General features: G+C 40.6%; 1 protein-coding gene across 1 annotated transcript; it reads left to right on the plus strand.

Annotated features, from left to right (window-relative positions):
* Nucleotides 1–3,970: 3,970 nt before the first annotated feature.
* wsb1 (WD repeat and SOCS box containing 1) lies at nt 3,971–23,866 on the plus strand. Its single transcript, XM_050056166.1, has 9 exons — nt 3,971–4,344; nt 5,786–5,954; nt 8,038–8,321; nt 9,170–9,301; nt 9,861–9,961; nt 12,495–12,667; nt 14,525–14,638; nt 19,901–20,008; nt 20,289–23,866. The coding sequence occupies exons 1-9, from the start codon at nt 4,305–4,307 to the stop codon at nt 20,449–20,451; spliced, it is 1,284 nt and encodes a 427-aa protein (XP_049912123.1). The 5' UTR covers nt 3,971–4,304; the 3' UTR covers nt 20,452–23,866.
* Nucleotides 23,867–25,373: the final 1,507 nt, after the last annotated feature.

Here is a 25,373-nt window from a genome sequence, read left to right on the forward strand (position 1 = left end):
AGAAGAAGAAAGAAGAAGAAGAAGAAGAAGAAGAAGAAGAAGAAGAAAGAAGAAGAAGAAGAATACCTAGGATTACGATAGTGTAATAGGACCCTAAATACAGCTTTTAAAACTGGAAATCAAGCAGTTTCATAATTGAATTTCAGAGAGTTGAATTTATTACAGGTAAATTCAGATACATGGCTTTCATAGTCAAATGCTATAAATATAGTGGTGCTTAAATTTCAATAGTAAGCTTTCAGTGGCTGTAAAAATTCAAATACTAATGTCTTATTTGCCTCCATAGTACATCAATACATTAATCATTTTCATGACATTTTGTATACAATATATTTGTTACAATCATCCATTTCATTAAGGGGACACATCATAATTATGATAAAACATGCTGTGCTGTGGTCTACCTTAGGTAGGTGTATCTGAAAACCTAAAGGCCTTCTGAGGATATGTGCCTAACTGTAAAGTCCAGTTTGCACCAGCTCGTGTGAACATTGAACTTTAAAGGAGAACTCTGCAAGTTGACCCCTGCCTCAAAGAGAATGAATTAATATTAACCTCATCTATAAATGATTGACTTTTATTGGTTTTTTGGGACTCTGATTTGCATGATAGACCTACAACTGCCACTGACTTTTAATGGTTACACAGGCGTCATGCACATGTGGTGTAGGTGATGTGTGTTTCATTCGGGTGTCATACCTGAGCCACGCCTGTGCTTCACTTAATAATGCGTTAATGCCTGTGTAACAACTGTAAGTCTGTGGTAGATGTAAGCATAATAGATTTTAGTCAAATCACAGAGGACTTGTCAGGTGCTAGTAAGGCGACTGAGGTACTGGTGTGCATGAATACTAATTTGTTCCACTCCTAATAGAACTTCATGCAACCCTGCGCTGCTATGCCAAACCTGCCTATACATGTAACTACAAATATTCTGTTTTCTAAGTCTTAGGTGTAGTGTCAGATGGTGCTTGATAGTGCAGCACACCAGACCATTGGAACTCAACACCACACCTGCTTCTACATGTGAGTAGGACCTTTGTTAGGTGGAGTTCCCACCAAACACTTTCGGTATGGTACCTTTGGAGCCAAAAGTAATCCTTCAGACATGGTACCTAGACCCTATCTGTTTAGCGTTTCCACTGCAGACAGTACTCTTAAATGTGGGCGGGGTTGTTGTCACTCACTGCTCTGTCCTGCACACGCTGTATTTCCTCATCACTGGTGACACAGATGGAAGTCTGCGCCTCATTTCTCATCCACAGAACAGGGTCACACAGCAACATGTTCAGAACAAAATAGAAGAGACTGCAGTGAGAGTCTCTCTTGATTGGATATTTAAAAATAGGAGGTTTGTGCATTTAGTCCTTGTCAGGCAAGCTCGGGGGTTTAGTGTTGCTCCAGACCGCAGGATCGGCGCCCCATGACACTTTTTGTTTTCTCCAAGTGAAGATTAGAATATATGCAGCTCATATAATCCGGTTAGAAATTTGTCTATATTTTAAACGCTTGAAGATCTACTCACTATGAAAAGCATATTTCATCCAAGAGAGACAATAAAAACTAAGGCCCCGTTTATACGACAACGATTTCAACTGAAAACGGCAAACTTTAGTTGCGTTTTGGCCGATCGTTTACATGACAGCAGCGTTTTGGGTGCCTGAAAACGCAACGTTTTGAAAACGGGTTCCAGAGTGCAACTTTTTGGAAACGGTAGCGTCTCCGTTGTCATGTAAACTTGCAATATACATTTCCTCTGAAAATGGAGACTTTCCGCACATGCGCATTACGGTTCCAGTCACTAGGCATGCTGACCGTCACAACAACAATGCCAAGCTCTGTTTGTGCTTTTCACCCTGTTGATTTGAAGTGAAGTGTAGATCTGTTACTGTAGCAACTCCACCTCGTCGTCCATCGAGACAAAGTTATCTGTGCATGCTTTCGGCATTGTGTCTTCTTTGTTTTGGTTTGTAATCACTGCGTTTTAGAGGAAGGCGCTTCAGCGCATGCGCATGGCGTCATGCCATGGCGTTGCTTTGCAAATTTACACTGCCACCCATTGGCCTGGTGTGCATACTACAGCGTTTCCAGTAGATTTTGCGGCTCCGTGTGAACAGGGATCGTTTCAATAACGCTGTCATATAAACGCAGAAGTTTTTTAAAACGCAAAGGACAGACTTTTCCATTTTTAGAGAAACCGTTGTCATCTAAACAGGGCCTAATAGAATGGTAAAGCTGTCATACTGAAATCTAAGGTGTGCTGATGGATTCTGTCAACTTTGTACTGCATTTGAGTAACATTTCTAGTACATGTTCCACCTTAAAAGTTGCCAACAGTCAACCAATCAACCGACTACAGTGTTTCCAGCTCCTTTTTTTTTGTGTGCGAGCATTTTGTTTTTGTTTTTTTTTACTACTTTTAATAAATGTTGCATGAGGACAAAGAACAACTGCCTGGCTGGAACTGTGGTGCATCTAAAAAAAATAAATGCCAACTTAGCTGTGTGGTGAGTGGCAGCTGTTGGTTAATTATTTAGTGAGTGGCTCCTCTCTTGGGCTCCCAACTCCTGAAACTGCTTTGGCAAGAGGGACAACGGCTCCAAATTACTTATTAAACTCTCTCCCATCTCACCTCAGAGAGAGCTTTGATTCCTTATCTGTATTATTAATTCCATTTGGTACACCTCATAAATTGTTTCATTCCATGTATTAATTTCTGAGGTTTGTGGGCTGAGATAATATTTTGTAAGTTGATTTGGGGCAAAAGTTCTACGTATTGTAATTATATATCGAACTGCCTCAGTGAATCAGGATTCAGGGGGAGTACCAAGGAACACATTTACTGGATTTATAAAATGTTAACAGCTGTATATGGATTTCATTCTCTTAATGTCTTGCTCCCAGATCTAGACATAAATATGTGGCCTGAATGGTGCACAGTGAGTTCTATGGGGAAAAAATCATCTGGATTTTCCAGGTAGTTCCTGCAGTTTGATACATTAATATAAACCCTTTACTGGTACAGTTTAAATACAGCATTGAAAGTATTATGCACACAGATTCCTGTTAAGGTTTTGTAATGGAGTCATGCTACTGTTGAACCTCCCTAGATGTGCAAAAATAGACATATCTTATATCACATAGACTGTGTCTGTGGACTAGGTTGAGGTTTTGATCCTGATTGACCGCAGCCTCCTGCCAGAGGGGTGTGTCCATGGTGGAAGGGGATGGCCACAATCTTTCCTGCCTACCATGGGGTCCTGGAGGTGTAAAGGTCCTGGAGGGACAGCAGATTGCAGCTAATGACCTTCTAAGCAGAGCGAATGATACGCTACAGTCTGCACTTGTCTTCAGTTATTCTTGAAGTTTATTTAATTCATGAATGTGTTCCAATAACAAAACCTTTTTTTTTAACATCTTCATATCCATATAGTTTACACACCATATAGTTTACACAGCCATGACGAAAGGGAGGCAGAATGAAGAAAATCTTATATTTTCTGCCCTCTTTCAATTATTCACCTCATAACACATAAAACTTATACTGATAAATATCAGAATTTATGTGTATATTTTCCTGTATTTAATTGATTAATTTTCTCTCATAAATAACCAACAGTGTCTTAGACTAAAACAGTTCATTATTTCTCATTATTTCCACTCAGTAGTTGCTAAAATCGCTACATTCCAAAACACCACCAATGTATTTGTTTTCATCTGTTGCTGTATATTGATCTTCCTCAGCCACCGTAAGAGCGTCGTTCAAGTGGGCGTGTTTTTGTATGGGGCGTGGTTATATGGTCTGCGAGGCTAATCCAGTATTTTTGGCTGAAGCTCGACCCCTCAGAAAAAAAATCTTTAGACGCAAGAGGGGGAGGAGTTAATAGTATTACCATGGCAACTTTGCTGACGTTTAATGAAAACCCTCCCATGGTTTCATGGTCACTCCTCCTGTAGATGAAAATAGCTCGGTGCTATCCAGTTAGAAGCCATTGTACTACTAGACCGTACTGAAGTACACATAGACGAATACTATAATAACTTGTTAAAACCTGAGCGGCACAATCACAGATTTAACCAGTAAAGCATATTTTCGAGGAACTAAAGGAAAAAAAGACGCTTACTACAGCCGAACGACGACTATATTCTTCACCCGAAACGCTAGGCGGAGGGATTCAACTGACTTCAGCAGACATCAGAAGAGGAAAAGCCGCCGTCTGAATCCGCATCTACTGCTCATTCGCTATAAATTTTCATTTTCCAGTTGAGCTTGGCTTTTCTCTCAGGTCTGCGCCCTTATTTAGATGGCCAGCTTCCCAGACTCTGTAAACGAAAATGATATAGGTAAGTGTAAATGTCATTACATTTTTAACGGTCTGTTAAAACATGAAAAATAAAATGTCGGTACAACGTACCAGCTATCTTGCACGGTCTATCACTACAACACGCCGTCGTGGGCCGTAGTGAGCATTCTTTACACACACTAACAGCTCAGTAGCAAAGATGCTGTTGAAATTTCTGTTGTGTACAATTGACTTGTAGGGTTACATGGTCCGTGTGGCTACACCGAGTCTCGGGGCTTAGCATTATAGCTAACGTTAGCGTCTGAGTTTAACGGTAGCTCCAGTCTGAGGCGCCAGCGGAATGTCTGTCATATTATAGGCACCGTTGCAGTAAACCGGGAGTGTATGTCATGGTTTAATAAACCTATAATATATATATACTGCAGTTTATTGTGCTTTCGCCGCACGCTTGTTTTGTACGTTAATGGTCAAAAAGGATTTTATTTTCGCTGGGTCGGGTCAGACCCTTCCCCCCCACACAACACTCAGTGATTCATAATCTTGCGTCACACAGACGTCGGCTACGTGCGTGCTCGCACGGTCAACGCTACATGGCTTTATAACACAACTGTATAGAATAGCTGTATAGAGTTTGTATGTATATGAATTATACTAATACTATACCGGGTGATTGTCTTAAAATAACTTTAAATTCCAAAATAAATAGATAAATAAAACGCCCTAAACGTTAACATAAGAAGCCTACAGTTAAACTTTTAGAGCAAATTCTGTTTTTCCCTTATTGTTAAAATGTCCACGTTTCTAACAAGTTTTTGTCTGCTAATACTTCACTGTGTTTTTAAAAAAAAAGTTTTTTGATTTGTTTACATTTGGTAATAAAAATGTCACCCTATTCTTTTGTATAAACGCAAAAAAATCTTTGATGCTACTTTGTGCTGCTTGTGTGTTCGAGACAGGTGTTGTGACATTGTCTCTATCAGACTGTAGTTGTGCTTCTGGAATCTATAAAATTTACATGGGAAATGTTAACCAAAGGTTGCTTTTCATACCTGACTGCCTTATACATATTGACTTAGGGCAAGTATAGGTCAGTATATTAAGAGGTCAAGTATGGACCAAGAATGCAGATTTGTCGACTATTTTCCTATTTGTTTATTTTGTAGACAGTTTATTCATAAAGCTCACACGCCTTTAAGTAATTGCTTGACTTAATTTCAGTAACAGAGAATTTAACCTATTTTATCTTGTAAAGTTTTCCACCCACTTTGTTGTACAACTGGTTTGGTTAGCACAGGTAGCCAATCAGATGCCTGCATCAGTGACAAGCCCACTCATATGCCTGTGAGCGAAGAGGTTACTTTGGGATGGATTGGAATTCCTGGGGGTTTGCCTGAACAAGCAAAGCGGCCGTAAAGTGTTAATAAGTGATCCGATCGATGGGTGAAGATGGAGTAACAGTGTTGTTGTTGTTGTTTTCCCAGGTAAGGCAAAGTTCATTGGTGAACTCCTGGTGCCCGTTGCTCCCTTCGACCAGAAGTCTGGGCGCGAGGCTTGGACAGTAGCCTTTGCACCCAATGGTTCCTACTTTGCTTGGTCTCAGGGGCATCGCATTGTCAGGCTCGTTCCCTGGACAAAATGCCTGAAGAACTTGTAAGTATCATTTGAAAATGCAATCTGCTCTAACTACCAGTACTGTAATGTAGCAAATGTGATTATTAGAACATGATTATACACATTTAATTATTATTAATAATTATATTAAGGGTGAATGGATTGATAAGTGACAATGATGATGATGAATGATCACCCTGTGGTGGCCTTACTAAACAACCTGTCTGTTAATGTTGTGAAGAGCAAAGATATCATAAATACACCAGTTTTATTTATCTATTTATTTTGGAATTTAAAGTTATTTTAAGAGTATTTAAGACAATAGAAATCCGGTTGATGCCCCGCAGCGCGTCAATGACGCCGCTGGTGTGTTTTGGCCTTAAGGGCATTCTTAAGAAGCCACAGTAGAGTCTGTACTTCGGTACGGGAACTCAAGCTGGATGTATCATCAAGAGTGTGCTGGCAGACTGCATCACAGTGTGGCTCAGCAGCCTGACTTCACAGGACTAAAAAAAACTAAAAAAGACTATAAAAAGCTAAAATCTTTAGCATGAAACACCACAACTCCACGACATTTACAACGTTTGCTTCAAAAAGAAAGCCCATAACATCTCAAGGACACCAGCCGTCCTGCTTGTGGGCTGTTCTCAAACTCAAGTACGCTTATCTGCAGTTAGGGAAATCACTGGAATTTGGTAGAGCAGCAAATTCCCCTGAGATTAACAGGAACCTGAACTTGGTGTTTTTAGTATTGTGCCACTTGTCCAGGCAGTGGGCAGAATTATTTCTTAAACATGAATTACCTACACTTTAATTAAATCATACTTTTAGGTGGGTATATTTTACATTTTATCCAGATAGGATAAGGTGTGGAAACATTTTGGAGGAGCAGAAAGCATGAGCTTCCAGAGAATGTTACCTCTGCTTGTTTTAGCTGCACTGTTTAAGGAGTAGTGGTAAAGCTGTTGTATGAAACCAAGTCATGATTTAATGTGCTTGCTCAGTGAATAAGTCACATAGCTCTAAACAGCATTGGTGCAAATCTGTGTAATACTAGAAACTTATAGCCGTTTTCTGGCCCTCAGAAGGTTAACCCACCCCGCCTAACAGAGAGAGCAGAATGTACACAAAGAGGTGCTCCTCAGTTCCAAGGACATGTGGCTTTTATTATCAGCTCCCTTTCTGCTTTACAGGCTCTTTTTCCACTCAATAAGGCCTTGTGACTCTCTGAGCCACACTTTGAAATTGTCTGTAGAACAAGTGCTTGTTGTTCCCAAATAACAGGCTGTGGCTGGTTAGCTGCTTTTTTTCCTGCAGTGGCAAAAAAAAAAAAAAAAAACACGAAACTTTGCAGCTGACTAGTACCTCTGTTAAAATGCAACGTCAAGCCAAATGGTTACGACATTTGTTTCGACTGCAGCCTGGCAGCAGAGGATAGCTGCCCTGAGCCGTGCTGCTGTGCTGCTGCCTGGTCACAGTTTCTGTGCTGGAGACAAGACAGAAAGCTGTTTTTCAAAAGTCTTCCTGTGTTTAGTTCTCAGTACTTTTGTAGCTTCTATGTGAATCTCTTGGGTTCAGAGTTTAGTTTCACTCCTGTGTTCCTCTTTGTGTTTTCACATTGCAGCCTTATTTTACTGCTTGCTTTCAGTCATATTGCAGCTGTGTTAAGTTCAGTTTACTAAAGCAAACTTAACCTTTCCTGTCGGTGCTGCTTCCCATTAAAAGCTTTCTGTTTCAAAACCAGCAGGATTGCTATTATTGTGATGAAGTTATAGGAATGCAACTTGTTTATCACAAAGTTAGCTGAGCTTCATTATTAATGATTTTCTTCAATTAAAACGCATCTAATGAACCAGGTATGGACACATTTTGCACTATTTGGCCAGTGGGTCTGTTTCAAACAAGCAGGAAGGAACAGTACAAAAAGCCACAGTGAGCTGAAAAGCACTGAAGGCAGCTATGGTTTATGAGTAACACACCTCCAGCACATCATCAAGGTAAACAACTTTACCTTGCTGTGTGGTGCTGCAGGGAAAAACACTGGAAGTGTGGCAGCGTGACTAAACTGGGCTGTCTCTTGTTGACCACCTCCTGTATATTTCTCCATTCTCTGTTGCTGTAGTTCAGCGGGCCAAGATGGAGAGGCCACCAATGCCTCAAGCCCCCGCCGTTTGTCGCGTCAGAACAGTGGCGGAGGCCAGGTCATCCCGGCAAGCAGTGAGCCCCGCGAGCACACCATCGACTGCGGTGACATAGTGTGGGGCTTGGCCTTCGGCTCCTCGGTGCCAGAGAAGCAGAGCCGCTGTGTTAACATCGAGTGGCACCGCTTCAAGTTCGGTCAGGACCAGCTGCTACTGGCAACGGGCCTCAACAACGGTCGCATCAAGATCTGGGATGTTTACACTGGTGAGGACACATTTTTGTATATTAAAAGTAGTTTTCTTCAACTTTACTAGTTGGTAATTAGACTAAATTAGATTAAGAAAAAGAAATGTAGCACGCAGAATGACACATGCATCTACTGCTAGCTCACTTAGCCCTCCTTAGCTAGCTAACATTACAGCTCAGCCAAGGAAAACCCCATTAAGATTTACATCTTGTGCTGTCATAAGCACGCATGCCTTTAGCACCACAAGCAGAGTGCCATCTAGCTCCAATATAATGAAAGAGAAGGCAGACATCTTTACGGCTGATACCTCCAACACTCAGCAGCTCATACCAAAACATGGTTAATAGCTCTGCAAGTAAGATGAAAAATTTTTGATTTTGGTGTGAACTGTGCCTTTAATACATTATATTCCTTAATTTTTTCTTATTTTCCGAAACAAAAAAACAGCTGCACCTGCTTTTCTATAGTGATATTCCAGAGCACATTCTGTGCATTCCTTTCTAGAATGTCACAACAACAGGTACCTTTGAAAACAAAACGAAGTCACAAAAGAAAGGCGTGCATTACGGAAGGTTATAAAGCCCTATTTTTGACACAGTAACAACATTGGCACAGAGTTAATGAATAGGTTTGGAAGAAAGCAATGGTTTAGTTCTGACTTGTCTGTACAAGGGCTTCCAATTTTTTTATTTTGAATTTGACCTTTCTTTGGAATGTGGGTCAAAATGAAATATTGGAACAGGAATGGAGTTCTTGCTGTGCATCACAAACATTTTCATTTTGAAGTTGTACAAGCTCTTAAACTTAACTGCACTATGGATAAGGTCTTCTTTAATCCTGTGTTTGATTTGATGGCTTCCTACAGGAAAACTGTTGCTGAATCTGATGGACCATACTGATATAGTGCGAGACTTGACCTTTGCTCCTGATGGCAGTCTCATGCTGGTGTCTGCATCCAGAGATAAGACCCTCCGTGTGTGGGACCTCAAAGATGATGGTATGTAGACGAGCTGTTCCTGATGGAAAGTTTTTACTTGAACTCAACCTTTTTCTTTTGTTTTCACCTCAGAGATGAAGCAGAACTCTGTGACCTTTTTGTTTCTTGAACCCAGAGCATGCTGTTGACAGGGGAAATACTAGCTCTCTTAATTGTAAAACCAGTTTTGAAAAGTGGGCGAAAGATCCAGGGGCTGTTCATGTGAAGAACAGTCCAGCTAAATCTTTGTGTATTAGTAGTCTTTATTTATAGTTGCATGCAGACATGATGAGAGTCTGCAACTGCTGTATTGTATAGTCTGCATGAACCACAAAAGGCAGCCATTTAGTGCGGCTTTAAACCACAAACTAACCAGCAAGCATCCACAGATCATGTGAACCCTGGTCTGTGCTTACTGCATATGGCCTCAGCCATGCATGGAGGATGACCCTTTGCACAGCATTAGTGGTGTGACCTACATTCCTTCCAGAGATTGTTCATGGGTCAGTTAGAATCAGCTGCACATGCTGCTAATACATGGTCTACTGCTTCATCTGAGACAATGTTGTTTGTCTTGTAGGTAACATGGTGAAGGTATTGCGGGGGCATCAGAACTGGGTGTACTGCAGCGCCTTCTCCCCTGACTCCTCCATCCTGTGCTCAGTCGGCGCCGGCAAAGCAGTACGTACACAAGTTCCTTTTTACCTCTTTTGATGGGATTGCTAGCTAATCTTTGCTCAATTGCTTGTGACCAGTTACGCTCAATCAGCTTATAAATGAAAACACTACCTATCTGCCCTGCCCTCCCATTTCCACCTTAGAGCAAACTGCGCTCAGTGTCATGATAAGTTGTGCTATCTGCATGTAGACTCTGTTTGGTTTTGTTTGCAGTGGAAAAAAATAAGGCTTTTGGTGTTCTGAAGTTTGCATGCAAAGCAGACAACTGTTTTCACTATTGTTACATAGCTGAAGTAAACCTATTATCATATTCAGATACCTCCTAAAAGTATTAATGTTGAAGTGGGGGAAACCAAACAAAACATTTAAGTTATTGTAGCAGGAGAATCTTATGTTTTTCATTACCGTCTGAAAATTACTCTTTTGCAGTTTTGAAAACAATTCTGACCTCATCTGTATTATCAAAGGTCAGATGAGGAAAAAAACACTTCCTTCTTTTATGACATGTTAAATTGACTTCCCTTATTTTTGCAGCCCTTATGGCAGGCATGTTTCTGGATATTTAATCCATAGACTGGCCACCAATAGTTCACCTTATCTACAATGTTGCAGCTCTAGATCAATCTGAACATGGTTGTAATGGTAGACATGGTGGTAGCTTTATTAGGCTGTGTGTGTCCCTACAGTGTGTGTCTTGCTCTCCCTGTCACAGGTGGTGGCAGAGCTCAGTGTGTGATTGGTTTTGAAGGGAGCGCCGCGCTGACATTTTGAGCAGCCGGTGTAAACCGGGGACGCACAGTGCGCAATGCCCAAAGGCCTGGCCAGGGGCAGCCTGGCACCAGTCTGTACGTAGGTGCTGCTCCGTGTCTGTCTACCTCTGCTGTTGCAGTTCCTCTATTTATTTTAATTTCAGTTTAAGACTGTCATTAAACTGGTTATTTAATACTCCCTCTACCCCCCTCACCCCCCCCACCTCTCTCCCAAACCCACTCCCTCTTCTCCCACCCCTATCTTTAAGTAGCTCCGTCCACTGTCTGCACACTCTAGCCTCTCTTTTGTTACTAGGATTTCTGTTACTGTCAGTATAAATGTTTCCCTTGTAGCATAGAGTGTAGCATTGTAATGCTGCTAATGGCAAGTTACAGCAAGCCACAGCAGTTTAAAAAACATCCTGCCCCCTCCCTTCACTGTCAGTGATGGCTAGCAGCTTCCAGTGCTTTGCAAATGTTACACCAACCCCCTTTTTCAGATTATTGTTGATATAAGAGAAATAAGTATGTGTTGTTGTGCCTTTGCAGAGCACTTGTATCTTACAAATGTCAGCTGTTGCCTTAAAAGTTAAACAAGAACCAACCTGTTATTGAGCAAAACGGTCAACAAATTGGCCAGTTATGTTGTAACTTTTCCATCTTCAGTTCCTCTGTGGCTTTTGTGTTTTCATAACAACCATATGAGTATTTCTGCTGTTGGCAGCAACAGTGGAACAGCAATAAATTATACTGTATTTCATCCACAATTCTACATCAGCACATTTGTGATGAAAAATACATTAGAAATTCAACGGAGAAAATGTTTTTATTCTCAATTAGAAAACTAGCTGGTACAAAGAGGAAGAAACTAGCTCAAGAAACTGAACCATTAGTCTGCATGTGACTGGATTGGTCTTAATGTTGATCATTGACTGCATTTGGTCACAAACAGCATTATCAATGTTGAACAATCAAAGATTGACAAGGTGCAGAAGTTCTATATTTATGTAGTTTTTCGATGATGAATTAACCTGGAGCGAAAATTTAAAATTCTGACCATGGCTGACTGTTACAAGCAAAATGCTTCCTCACATTATTACTTTTCTATCAGTGTGTATGTGTCTGTACAGTGTGTGTGTGTGTGTGTGTGTGTGTGTGTGTGTGTGTGTGTGTGTGTGCGTGTGTGCATATGTGTATTTTGCCAGAGGTATCAACCCTTTGGCCATAAAATATTCTTTTCTCTTGCAGTATCTGTCTCTCTTCGTAGGCTTCTGCCGGAGGTGTGAGCCTATTGTAAACACAGTGAACTAAAACTCTGAAAGGGGAAACCAGTGGAGTAACTTTATGTTACCTTAAGTTACTACTTGTTTTATTTTCTCTTTTTTGTGTAGATCTTTTTTTATTAAAATAATAGAAGTATTTATTTAGTACATTTAATAACATATTAAAAGATGTATACATTTAAATGATGATGTTGTAGTTAAATACTATCATAAAGATGTTAATAATAATTGCCATTGTAGGTGTAGTGTTGCATTTTGACATAGCCTTGCTGCCTGTGTAGCATGTGCTCTTTTGTTTGTTCGGCCTGGTAAAAGGTTACAAAGCATAACAATGACACTGAGCATAACTTGAGTATAACTGTTTTAATTCTGTTTTAATTCCTGTTGCTTAATTTTAGTTCTAAATGCTTTATATGCATATAGTAATGATAAGTGTTCAGTAGCACATTTATACTCTGTCCAAATCATTCCATGGGCTATAACAGTCCTCTGTTCACGTTGCAGGTGTTCCTATGGAACATGGATAAGTACACCTTGATCCGGAAGCTGGAGGGGCACCACAATGATGTGGTGTCCTGTGAGTTTTCACCAGATGGGGCGCTGTTGGCCACCGCCTCTTATGACACCCGGGTCATCGTGTGGGACCACCATAAGGCCACCATCTTGCTGGAATTAGGGTATGAAAAAAACAAACTTTGCTCGCCTTGAATCCTTTATTATTCATAGCCATACAGGTTAGGGTGGAGTACCCTCAATATTTCTATCTGCCAATGATCACAATACAAGTACTGTATTTTGGAACAAAAGAAATCTTGACTAAAGGTCCACTTACTGGCTTTTCCTGGAGCTTTCATACCTCATGGTCTTCTTTAGAGGATTGACTATGCTTTGTTGTCAGGTGGTGTTTCCATCTGCCCAGGGTTTCCATGAGTCCTGAAAACCCTTAAAAGTTTGTGAATTTGAGAAGAAAATTCAAGGCCTTAAAAGTTTTTGAAAATAGATATGGATCATTGAAAGTGCTTGAATTTATGTGGGACTAGAGATTCTCTGTCGGAGTTGCTCAGCTTACACAATTTATTGTTTTTCTGTGCTGTGTCAGAGAAGGCAAGAGACCACATGGTTTGCCATCACTGTGACACGGCACAATTAGTAAACCTACATACTAGGGATGAGTACTCGAGCCCTCGAATACGTTGTCAGTATTCGTTTAACATATAGTCACATTAGTTTTTTCTTTTTCTTTTGACTATGTAATGTTATGTGCGCAGCTAAACATTCAGCCTTTTCAGTCAGACATCACTTAAGCTAACATCACAGGCAGAACGATGACCAGGCAGAGGACTGATGTTTGGAAGTATTTCATATATAATAAGTTATTGTGAGTTCTCACATATGAAAACTACTTAAAATGCCCATCTCTAGTTCACACATTCAAGCCTTTTTTGGGAGCTTCTGTAAAGTCCACTAATTCTCAGTTATTACTTATGATCCATGTCTCAAACTGTGCAGTGTTGGATTCTTGAATTTTAGGGAATTGGGCCTGGAAAGCCCCTGACAAGTCCTTGAATTTTATATTTAAAAAGGTGCGGAAACCTTGATCTGCTTAAGACCCTTAGATGTAGACTTGTGTTAACTTTAATACTGGAGTACTGTTTGATTTAGTATTTGTTTTGGGCCAGTGGGGGTTACTATTAGTGGCCAATGTGTTTAAAGGGGGTGGGTCACTTCTAGCGAGTGAGAGGTGACAGTGAGCAATGTCTAACCCACAGTTTCCACATACTCCGTCTGCGCTGGGCAGCGTAGCAGATACGCTCCCATTCTAGTGAATAGCTTTATTTCCACAGTGCCACGGCGCTCCGCTTCGTCAGAGTTACGCGCCAGGTCTATTTTTCTGCAAGCCACGTAGCTCAGATCGCACCAAACCGGAAACGGAACGCACACCCTGCCCTGCCATGTTGTTTGCCCCCCCCTCATTGATGCTTGCAGCTGTATTGTTGATGTTGCTTTTTTTAAAGTGTACAATAAAATGTGTCACTGTGAATTGAAAGCAAATATTTGAATGAATGAATGTTTGCGTTGCAAGTCCATTTACAGTGTGCGCCCCTAAATTTTCTGCTTGCGCTCCTAAAATTTTCAGTTAGGGGTCACTGTGCTCCTAGTGAAAAAGGTTAGCATAGAGCCCTGGTGAACGTTAAAACAAAGCACAAAAGTAATGATGTCAGTAAAGTGACTCAATAAAGTCAATTGCACAGCAATGTCTATCTATATCTTTGCTAACATCAGCTGCAGGTCATACCAGATCACATTAGGTTGTAATTGCAAAACCTTGAATTGCACAGAATTGAGCAATTGTGCATCATTGCAACTCTTTATTTTCAAGAGAATAAATGTGCTGTTTCATCAGTTGCAAAGTATAAACTTTATATCTGTGAAAGGCAGAACAGCTTCACCATTTTTAAACAGTAAATGTTCTTTTTTAACCCAGAAATTGATGCTGTTATTAATTGAGCTCTTGCTTTTATCTTTTTGTCTAGCCATCTCTTCCCTCCTCCATCACCTATTTTTGCTGGAGGGGCAAATGACCGCTGGGTTCGCTCTGTGAGCTTCTGCCCTGACGGCCGCCACATTGCCAGCATTACGGATGACAGGTACGACACTAAATGACATCAGAGTTAAAGTAATGTTCCATAACTGGTTATGTGTAATTTCTTTACTTACCTTTTTTTCATTAACATCTATCTCAGTGTCTGCTTTTGTGTTTTTACTGTTAGTGTTCGGTCTCTGGGTTGGGTTGTCATTGCTTTCCCCAATTGCTTTGAGAGTAACAACTGATCTTTGTTCTTTAAATGGGGGATCTTGTTCAAGGAAAATGGTTAAGATGTTGACTTAAATATAAACCCTGGGAAAAAAATGATCATAACATATATATATAAAATATATATTTTTTATACTGTTCTTGGACATTGCGTGTCTCAAGCCATCGGTTCTAGTAGGTTAGATATATATCAACATAAATGTTTCAGCTGGAGATAAACATGTGCACTGTTTGTAACCCTAATGTTTCAAAGTGTACAAATCCTGAACAAGAAGTAATTTCAGTATGAACCTTGACAAACCCACATGTTCAGCTCTGTGCCTGTTGAGTGGATGTTAGCACTCTGAAGCATTTTTCTGATGCTTATTAGTGCACATGGGCTGATATGTAAACAGCACAGCGCAGCAGAAAAGCTTCTCTGTTTGCTGCCGTTTGTTTTTCAATCTTGCAGGAGTCATGAGTCTTAATGGGGCTTGAGAGCACAGAGCTACTGTATGCTGGTCTGTTTGGAATGGTCACATGACTGTCACAAGGTAGCTATTAATCATTCTGACCGCTGGCTGGCCGAGTGCTCATTTGTTGGCAGAAAATATGTTTAGGAGAGAGGCAGGAGGAAGCTCTGCAAAATGGCGGTTATGGGGAAAAAAGAAAACCAATTCGGCCCTCCCACTGAAGGGAAAACACTGCCAGCCAGAATCTTTTAAACAGCAGTGGAATGTGTGTATTGTAGGTACTGTAAGATGAGAAAATACAAGTAACGAACAGATTCAACAGATTTTTTTTCTCCATCCATAGAAAGATACATTGTCAGCTGCTTCCCACATTGCAATGAGATTTGTTGTTTGAATCTTTTAATGTTCTAATCTATGATCTGACTGTCAGTTTTAATCACTAGAAATCTAATGGGTAGATTAGTAATAAAGTTACTGATCACATTCATGCTATCTAAGACATAATCACAGACTGTATAAAATACTGGACATAGCCACCATGACATCACCCACTTGAAGCATGTAGTTTGTGTTTTTGGCCATTACCATCTTACATTTTAGAGCCAGAAGTGACCATATTTGGACAAAGGAGTGGAGATTACCCGAATGCTAGCTTGCTAACTGTTGGTTAGCACAGTACATTTGCAGCTATTGCTGACTGTGCTAATGCTAATTCAAATGGTGTTATTTAGGGGCACACTACTCTGCTGCTCCTCTTCCTCTGCCTCTGGTTCCGCTTTGATTTATTTAATTCTAACAATGTTTATATTTATTGTAACAGTATTTTATTTCACATTATTATGACAGTAGCTGCTTTATTTAACTTTCATTATATGGCATGTAGTTCATTAATTGTTTTTGTATTTTAGTCTACAGTGGTTCAGAGGAGATTTCAAAGTATCAGGATATATATTTTGTAGGGCTGTAGTCTCCTGGTTGACTGGTCGATTATTTGGTCGCTATGCTCTTGTCCGACCAATTTCTCATTGTCGAATAATCGCTGTGTTACTTTCATAAGGAGAAAAGTGCTACATCAATAGCTTTCCAGGATTAATCCATTATTTCCTGCGGCAGGAGGGACATGCTCCCCCTTTGTTTGCACAACATTGTACTTGTCCACCCTTAACGCTCAGCATCGCGGTGACGCAGACTAGAGGCTGACATTTTTTCGGGAGTCCCACGGGTCACAGGAATCAGTTTCACTATTCTTCACGTGATTGGGACGGGATGGGAAAAAAAGTCAACGGGAGCGGGCGGGACTGGGAATCATAATTAGGCCTGTCGCGATATGCAAGTCGGTTAATTGCACGGTAGATTAAAAGGGATTAATTGCCATATTCATGCGTGTTTGTTTTCCTCGTCTCTCTCCACCAAAGAGACTGGACAACAAGAGCGTTCACTGCCATGCATCATCTGGCAGCCAGGTGAGTTGGTTCTTTAGCGTAATGAACGGAGGGAAAGCTCTTGTCATCGAGTGTCTTTGTCTCTGTGGGGGAGGCGGGGCTATGGGCCACACACACACAGTGCAATCTTCATGAGGGGGAGACGAGGCGGAGAAGAAAACAGAGTTGAGCGTAAGAGAGACTTTTTTCTTTCTTTTTTTTTTTTTTTTTTACTGTAACTGAAACACAACACAGGAGCAGGATGGGACGGGAGTCATTCTTGTGGGATTGGGACGGGACGGGATTTTTATTTTCCTTTTTCATGGGATTGGGACGGGATGGGATTATTTTTGTGGGAGTGGGATGGGACAGGAATGAAAATCCACTCCCATGTCACCCTCTAACGCAGACCTCCTGTCTGTTTCTGTACTGTTACCTTTGTTAAATGTTGCTGTTGTCCCTGGTTTTATACGAGAAGAGGAAAGGATTGCTTCTTGCTAGGCTAATTTATACAATGTAAAATGCGATAGGCTGGCGCTATTAACGTTAGCATGTTGTATTGGTGGGGAAAATGTGTCCAGATAAAGACAAGTCTTTGTGAATGCTGCGAGTTATAGTGAAGCCAATTTGCGTACTTGTGTTTGAAATTGTCTCTATTAAGCCATATTTAATGTGTGTTTTGAATCAACTAAACTTTACAGCACTTAACAGAGTCCTCCACCGCCGACTAGCATTTTGAAGGTGTAACTGCAGAGTGACACAGGCTAGGGATGTCACAATACCAAAAATTCAGTAGTCGGTGCCGATACCAGTAAAATTACACGATTCTCGATACCAAAGTCGATACCACAGTAAAGGGAAAAAAAATCCTAAGATTCCATGTACTTAAAACAAGAAATACTTTATTAAAATATTTGCTTATAAAATAACATTTGTCAACAGATTGATATTACTTGTATTTTTTCTTTTTCTCTTTACCTATTTTTCATTGTAAAAAACATTGATCAACATCCACAGTAAACTCAATAAACTATTTAAATATTTGCTAATAAAATCACACTGACAGCGTTTGAGCCAACCACAAGAATGTGTGGAATTTCGTTGGTTTCATGTATTGTTTGTCCTGTCCCGGTGCAAACGGCGTTTTTTGATGTCCCGTGTTCCAGTTGTGGAAATCAAACGTCCCAGTACAATAAATCAAACGCACCCCAACCGCTGTGTTTCGGAATTAGACGCGCATGCGCAGTCACATACTGCTGAGAGTGAAATACCTGATCGTTAGCCCACACGCAGCTTGTTCAAGCTGTTCTCTGTGTTGTTGAAATTAAACAAAATAACATGGAGCATATCTGCTTATTATGCTACTGATTTTAATTGGGATATTTTTTGATGAACTGAATGACATTTAACGGAGTGTTGCACGTCTTGAAGGCTGGGCTCATAGGAGACCGCCCGACTCTCTCCCAGGGGAGGGGCTGGGGGAGAGAGGGAGATGTCCGGAGTCCGGACAAAGCTCCGCACGGAGCACAGACTGTTCAGAAGCAATTCAGAACGAGTTAAAAGCAATTAATAAACAGACAAAGTGGTGTTTAAAACTGCATATATTGCTAGCAGATCTATTTTCTGGCCTAAAGTGTGGCCGTGACTAGTTCTGAATGTGGGCTTTAGCAGACAGCCGCTCTTTTCTCTTCCTCATCACCCCCTCGCTCTGAATGTAGGCATGGACTGTAACGTTATATGGCTAAACTGCCCCCATCAGTTCCGGAAGAGTCATAGCACCGATTCTTACGTTGGTATTGGTTCTTCCGGTTTTTCAAAAAAGTGAGTATTGCTGGGTGTTTTTCATCATGGAATCGAAAGGTATCGTGAGTATCTGTTCTCATGACATCACTAACACAGACACACCACCGCAGAAGTAAATATAACGTGCAGATTTATTTTTCGCCACGACTAATTGATTGGTTGAAGATTATGTATGACTTCAGTCGACCAAGATTTTCTTTGGTTGACTACAGCCCTAATATTGTGTATGGCGATATAGCCTAAAAATATCGCGATGTTGGTTTTAAGTCATCTTGCCCAGCCCTACTCCCATATTGTCAATAGCAGCACATTAGTTTCATTCCGCTTTATTTAGCCTACCTTTTACAGTAAAAGCCTGAGACATACACACTGCTTCACTGCTTACCAGAGGGAAACTTTAATGTTTCTGCGGTTGTGGAGAGAAGTTGTTGCATATAAAATAATTTTGCTCTGGCCTCATCTGTAAGTGTCTGTTCAACATAATACCTGGTTTCCATGAAATTCACCAAAACAAATGTATCTGTGACACAAAAAGGCAATTTATTATTTTGGCTAGTAAAAAATGTGTTGGCTGATGGATTTTTTTCATCTATTAGTCCCCTGGGCTGGTGAGTCAAAAAGTAAATTTCAGTAATTTCTGACACTGCCAGAACTGTGAACTTGTGGGAAGGCAAAAAATGAAGCAGATTTTCACGTCATGTCATCTGTGTTAATTTGACTTCTGGCCTGTTCCAGTGTGTATTAACCCACCCCTGACAACTTGCCAACTGTACAAACATTAGCTGTAACCTAGCTAGCAGCGTACGCACCAGCATTGTCTGTTGGAGTTCACTGTGTGTTTGTCTTCAGCTCAGTCTCTGACCATTAACCCACTCATAACTCAAAAGTCCAGTTGTGTTACTTCCCTCCAGTCTTTCCTTTTATCTTCCTCTCTTCTCTGTTTGTTTAAGATTAAGGTCCAGGATCCGATTCTTCGCTGTAACTGAAATGTTGTTGTTTTTTTACCTACCAATGCAGTTGCGTCAAATCAGGCCACCCTGCTCTCTCCTGTGTATTTCCATTGACTTTTTATGTTATTGCACTGCCTCTAAAATGCCTCTGCCTGAACATGCCGTAAGAGTGGCTAAATCAATGGCATGTTGTTTTTTTCCTGCCCAAGATTTTTGCATTTTTGTGTTAGATTTTCAGTCTTGTTTAATGGGAGTCTCACAAGAGACAGATTAAAAAGAATGGTCCACTTTAAAGCAGCAGAGACATATCATCATACACTGACTTTTAATGCCTAGTTTGTGTCAAACTCAAGACACACTGGATCCTACATTTCCCAAAATGCAATCATTCACCTCTTCTTCCGCTTCTACTGCATGCAGTCTGGACAGTTATAGCCGTAACCTTGTGTTTCTTTCTGTCTCTGCGCAGGCTGGTTCGTTTTTGGAGCATAGAGGAAAGGGCTCCTCAGGCCATTGCCTCGCTCTCTAATGGCCTCTGCTGTGCCTTCTCCGCTGAAGGAAGTGTCCTTGCTGCTGGGTAAGGCACTTGCACATGCACAGGCACACACCATGTTTAACACACAGGTCATGTTATGTTATCTCAGTCACACCTTATTGACATCTGTCTTATGATAGAGCAGCCTAGGAAACCTGTTCTCCATGTTTTATCCCTGCTTGCAGTCACCATGGGCAGGATGTGTGCATAGCTGTTTTTTCTTTTGGTTTGTAAATTTATGCAGAACTGGCTGTGTGGTTCTAATGCATAAGCGCAGTGTTTGATTTGTCATCGTTCTTTTTTGTTTGTTTGTCTGTTGAAGGACTCGTGATGGCAGTGTGCACTTCTGGGAGTGTCCTCGTAGCATTGCCAGCCTGCAGCACTTGTGTAGGATGTCTCTTCGCCGGGTAATGACCACCCAGCAGGTGGAGAACCTGGCCATTCCCACGCCGCTCCGCGACTACCTGACCTACAAAGTCATCTGATTCCCCCACCCATCATCCCAGCACAATCTGACCCAATTGCACCTGCTGCAGCAGCATGCTGGAAACCAAGAATTATTTTCTGAAATATAAACAGTTTTTCATAGAACTTTGTTGAACAATCAAAAGCAATGAGGACAGGAGAAAAAGGTTTCTGTTTAGCTGACCAACGGCCTCGACTGAAACCCCCACCACATCCACCCTCAGCAGGATATTATGTTGTTTTGTAAATATTTATTTTTGTAAGTAAAGGAGTGCCCTGGGGCTAGCGCACTATTCATACCTGTAAGGTCAAGTTCTTTCTGAGGCCTCCATCACCTTGGTGTGGCACCTGTAAGTGTTCAGCTCCTCTTCCAGCTGGCTGCAGCTCTCCACCAGGTTCAGTAAACCCTTCATCTTTTCTTCCAACTTGAAACGGCTATTGCACTTATTGTCAGAAGCTTTGCAGCTGTGCTTGCCCTTAATGTCAGGTTTTCTGTTTGCACGTGGGTGAGCTAAAGGGAAGAGACATATGGGACACAAGACACATGTTTAAGGATGCAGAGTTTTCAAGGCCATTACTCAGATCTTTGAACCACTGATGTAGTGGATGTATAGTATCTTTACATTACATTAATGTCATGGCATAGAAGAAAAACAGTCAAGCGGTTATTGGTCTCTTTTTTTCACGTTTTTTGAATATCTCTGAAATAGTACTAACACCGCAATGACACACTCGCCTGACTCTAAAAACACAGATTTCTTCAACAAATCAGCCCTTGACTGATCCAATACAATGTGTAACATTGTTTCAATTCATTTCTGCAGTTTGGTGACACAAAAAACAGGCAGAGCAAGAATTCTCAATTATTAGCAGCAGCAGAAGCTAGCTATCAGGCTAGCTGTTTCAATAGCCAATGTGAGACTGATAAATGGTGCAGGCAGATTTATTGGTAGATGTTAGATGTTAGCTCATTGTAAATAGATTGGTGTTGGCATATTCATCAGCTGGTAAATAACAAAAATTGAAATAGAGAAAAACCAAAGATCCTTTTTTGGAATGGTGTCACTGTTTGTCCAACAGAGTAGTGAAGTTTATTATTATTTTTAACTGTAAAATGTCCTGCCCATGACACTTGTTGGTAACAATTGTTAGGTAAAACTAATTTAAAGTAACTAAAAAAGTAATATAATATTATTGGATTTAAAAAACAAAAAAACAATTTAATTATCAATATCTGTATAAACCACAAACATCTTTAGGAGATCTGTTGGTTTAGCAGAGAATTCGGGGTTATATTTATTAATACTTGTGTGACACGACCTTTAGGACCCATTGTCTTTCTTTTTGCTTTAAAGCTACCCTGTGGAGTTGGGGTTAGATTTAGGGTTGTGACCACTAGTATGGAGCAAAGTTTTATTTAGGGGTGCCCCTTTTAAAGTTAAGAATTGTCAGTCAGAGGCCCATCAGTCAAATGAGATTGCTTCAAGTCGAGTTTTTTTTTTTTTTTTTGTGGCTATTAATTGTGCCTTGCAGGATTTGCTGTGGAGCGAGCACTCTTGACTTTGACACTACTCTTTGGTACAGACAGCTGCAGTCCTGATGGAGCAGCACAGAGAAGGAGAAACTCTGCACTGTAAGGCTCTGAGATAACATTGTCTTCACTCTTCTGCTTGGCAGTGGTGAATTTACAACTCACACAGTCTCTGGCTTTTGTTTGATATCTAGTGTCAGCAAAAATGTTGTAGCACAGTTAAATCTGTTGTTAGCGCCGCTAGCTAGTTTACTATATTACATGAATGTCAGTGTCACACTGAACATCCCTCTGAGCCCTGTTTAAACTTACGAACTTTTTATGGAAAATCGTTGAATATTCTTACGTCTGACAGACATAAGCCTGAGTTGGGTACAGCCCTAAATGGGTAGGTCACTATTTATTTTGTATTGAATGCTTGAGTGGTCAACAAGGCGACATGTTCCTCCTAATGGTTTCACATTTTAAAACACAGTAATGTATCAACAAAGGCAGGGAGTATAGTTAATAGTAGATGTAAACAATGCAGGCTCTAGAAAGTCTAAAATTGCCTTTGCAGAGCAGGAATGCATTCAACACAGCCATCAGGCCTACAAACAGTGTTTTTGTGAGAAACGCTGAATGTAAACATAACTTTGTTTACGAGAAAACTCCACAGGGTATCTTTTACATCCCTCCTAAAATGGCCCCTAATATGTGCTACCTAACTGCACTATCGGGGTTTCAGCAAACTGCAAACCAACATTTGGTCCAACCCTGACACACTGCAGGTGCAGTCCACCCACTGCCCACCTGAATTTACGTGAGTGTGTGTATGTGTGTGTGTATGTGTATGTGTCTGTGTCTGTGTCTGTGTCTGTGTGTGTGTGTGGCACCTGCCCTACCGTGGCAGTACAAAGCCTTGAGACCAGTGTTGTCTGATTGTTTCACTCTGAAGCAAAGCACCTCTGCCACTTAACTGCTACCTGTATTTGAACTTGTACAAAACCTTGTATACAGATTTCCATGTGATATGTATGTGTGTATATATAAAATTATATCATGTCTATAAACACGTCTATCTTTTTTCATTCTCCCCACTTTGTCATTTTTATTCCAGCTCCTCTGTTGAACATATATATTTTTGTATTTTTGTTTTCCTTTTAAATGTGAAAAAGTCTCCAGATAACTGTCTTACTGCTAAAGCCCAGGAAGGAAAGGTTTGTCACATTTCTCTACAGGTCAGATTTAGACTGTGGCCTTAGAAGTGTTGCTGCACCCTGTCGCTACTTTTTGCTGTATGAAGAAAGTACAATGAGTAATTCAGGTTACCATGAAGGTCATCAAAAGCTACCAACCAATCAGCCACCAGCTGTGGCCATCTGGTGACCTTCATGTTCACTCTTGATAAAAAGAATATATGCACTTATAATCCACAATTGCCCTTTGAGATGCAGCATTCTTAGATTGTTTGTGTCTTGATTTCAGTTTATCAGTGATAGGACGTGTGAAGAAGGGAAAGTGAGCTTTTAGTATTGTCCTGTTTGGGCTTCTGTAAGAAGGTGGGCGCTGAACAGCTGTCATTGTCATGTCATCCTTCTTGGCAATAAGTTCTCTGACAGTCAGTGCTGATGCCAAAGGTTTTCCTTTTCAGATAGTTTATGAATTCTCGTAAGTTTGTGCTGAGTTACTGAGGCTCTCATGAATGGGCTGCAGTGTTCAACACAGAACCTTAACAGGAGCTTTCATTACATGATGTTTGTAAACCTGTAACCAATGTGATTGGAAAAACACAGTCCTGCCTCAGTGACATGCAGTATGAAGCAGTAAATATATCAAATATATATGAATGTATAAAGTTCCTTTTCATGTAATTTTTTTTTGGTTTGTGTGTTTGTAGTTTTAATAAAGGCTTTTTGACAAAACGAAGGTGGTTATTCATTTGAGACAAAGTCTCTAATAAGTCTTAAAACAACATGCAGGTTTTGTGTGTGGGGGGGGGGGGGGTATGGCTTTTCCAGTCCAGTCAACATGGCCCAGTTGTTAAGAAGTAATCTTACTGTATTACCGTTCAGATTTTGGCACCACCTATGGTAATAAGTGGTAATTGCAGTGTGTTTTTTGGCAGACTGCTTACATTGTGATATGTAGTCTCATTTAGAACACTGGTTCCCCAGATTTGGTAATCTTGAAAAGTTTGTATTTGGATCGAGGAAAAAACTGGCTCAAAAGTAAGATGGATTAGTTGATCCTGGATAACAAAACATGGGATTTCCAAATCTGAATCACTCTGACCCAAATTAACTATTTGGAACAAATGGGCACAGTTGCTCAGAAGTAATGTGATCTGATTTCGGCTCTCGGGTTTGATCAAATTCTTGAAAATTGTTGAAATTAGCTATAGAGACCAAAACTGTTTTTGGTACCACATGTTGTTGTTTTTCTGCAGTAAAGTCGGACATTTTAACATGTGGGTCTGTGGAGATTGACTGTTTTGGAGCTAGCCACAAGTGGTCATTCGATGAACTGCAGTTTTTGGCACTTTGGCATTGGTTTCATTTCTCACCCTTGGAGCTGCTTGGTATTTTAAGGCAAACCATGATCCTTTCCTAACCATAACCAGTGTTAAGGGGAACAGGTTACAAAAATAACAAAGTAACATAACGTGTTACCAACAGGATTTTGGGCAATACCATTACATTTCAAGTGTCACATAACACATTTTTATATATTACATTTTGAAAGTAACTTGCCCAATACTGACCATAACCAAATGGTCTTTGAACCTAAACCTCACCACATGTTGACCACAGCATTGTTTAAACAAAAGGAAATAAACATCTTACTGTATCTGCTATCTAATAATGTACAAATATAACAAGTCAATGGTTTGCAGAAATGAACAACGCCAGCATTTTTGTGGTGATTGGGTTGAGACAGTGTCAGCTTATGGATGTGTGCACTGGAAGTCATGGAAAAGACCAAAAAAGTTGATCTTTGTGAGCATATTCATTTAGAGTTGACATTTGGACAGTGAGGGAGATTGGGAGCTTGGTCCATGTTTTCAGGTCATCTCTGATAGTCCGAAGTGGGGGATGGGGTAAATTGAGTTTATAAAGTTGTTGAGAGTTGGAGAGATATGGATTCCAAAGTACATAACGGCTGCACCTGCTTTCCTGAAGCACAGTCTTGGACTTTGACCATAAAGGGAGCAGCCAGACTTTTGGCTGTATGAAATGATCAGATTATGGATTAATTGGAGATAGATGGATGTTTATGTACAGTAATAATGTAAAAGTAAATTGTCCTTTTAGTAAATTCAGTGTAGTCTGGGGGTATCAGCTAGAGGCTGATGGAGTTTTTGGTCTCTTTCCAGTCTCGTGGACATTATATTTTGTTTTTATTACAAATGAAAAATACATACAGCCTGTA

This window comes from Epinephelus moara, chromosome 2, assembly GCF_006386435.1.
Source record: "Epinephelus moara isolate mb chromosome 2, YSFRI_EMoa_1.0, whole genome shotgun sequence".
Taxonomy (NCBI): Eukaryota; Metazoa; Chordata; class Actinopteri; order Perciformes; family Serranidae; genus Epinephelus; species Epinephelus moara.

Excerpts from the sequence above, each read along its gene's own strand:
- wsb1 (XM_050056166.1), top strand. The coding sequence starts at position 4,305 with ATGGCCAGCTTCCCAGACTCTGTAAACGAAAATGATATAG. Across the intron at positions 5,955-8,037 it reads ACAAAATGCCTGAAGAACTT|TTCAGCGGGCCAAGATGGAG; the intron begins GTAAGTATCATT and ends CTGTTGCTGTAG. Across the intron at positions 8,322-9,169 it reads GATCTGGGATGTTTACACTG|GAAAACTGTTGCTGAATCTG; the intron begins GTGAGGACACAT and ends GGCTTCCTACAG.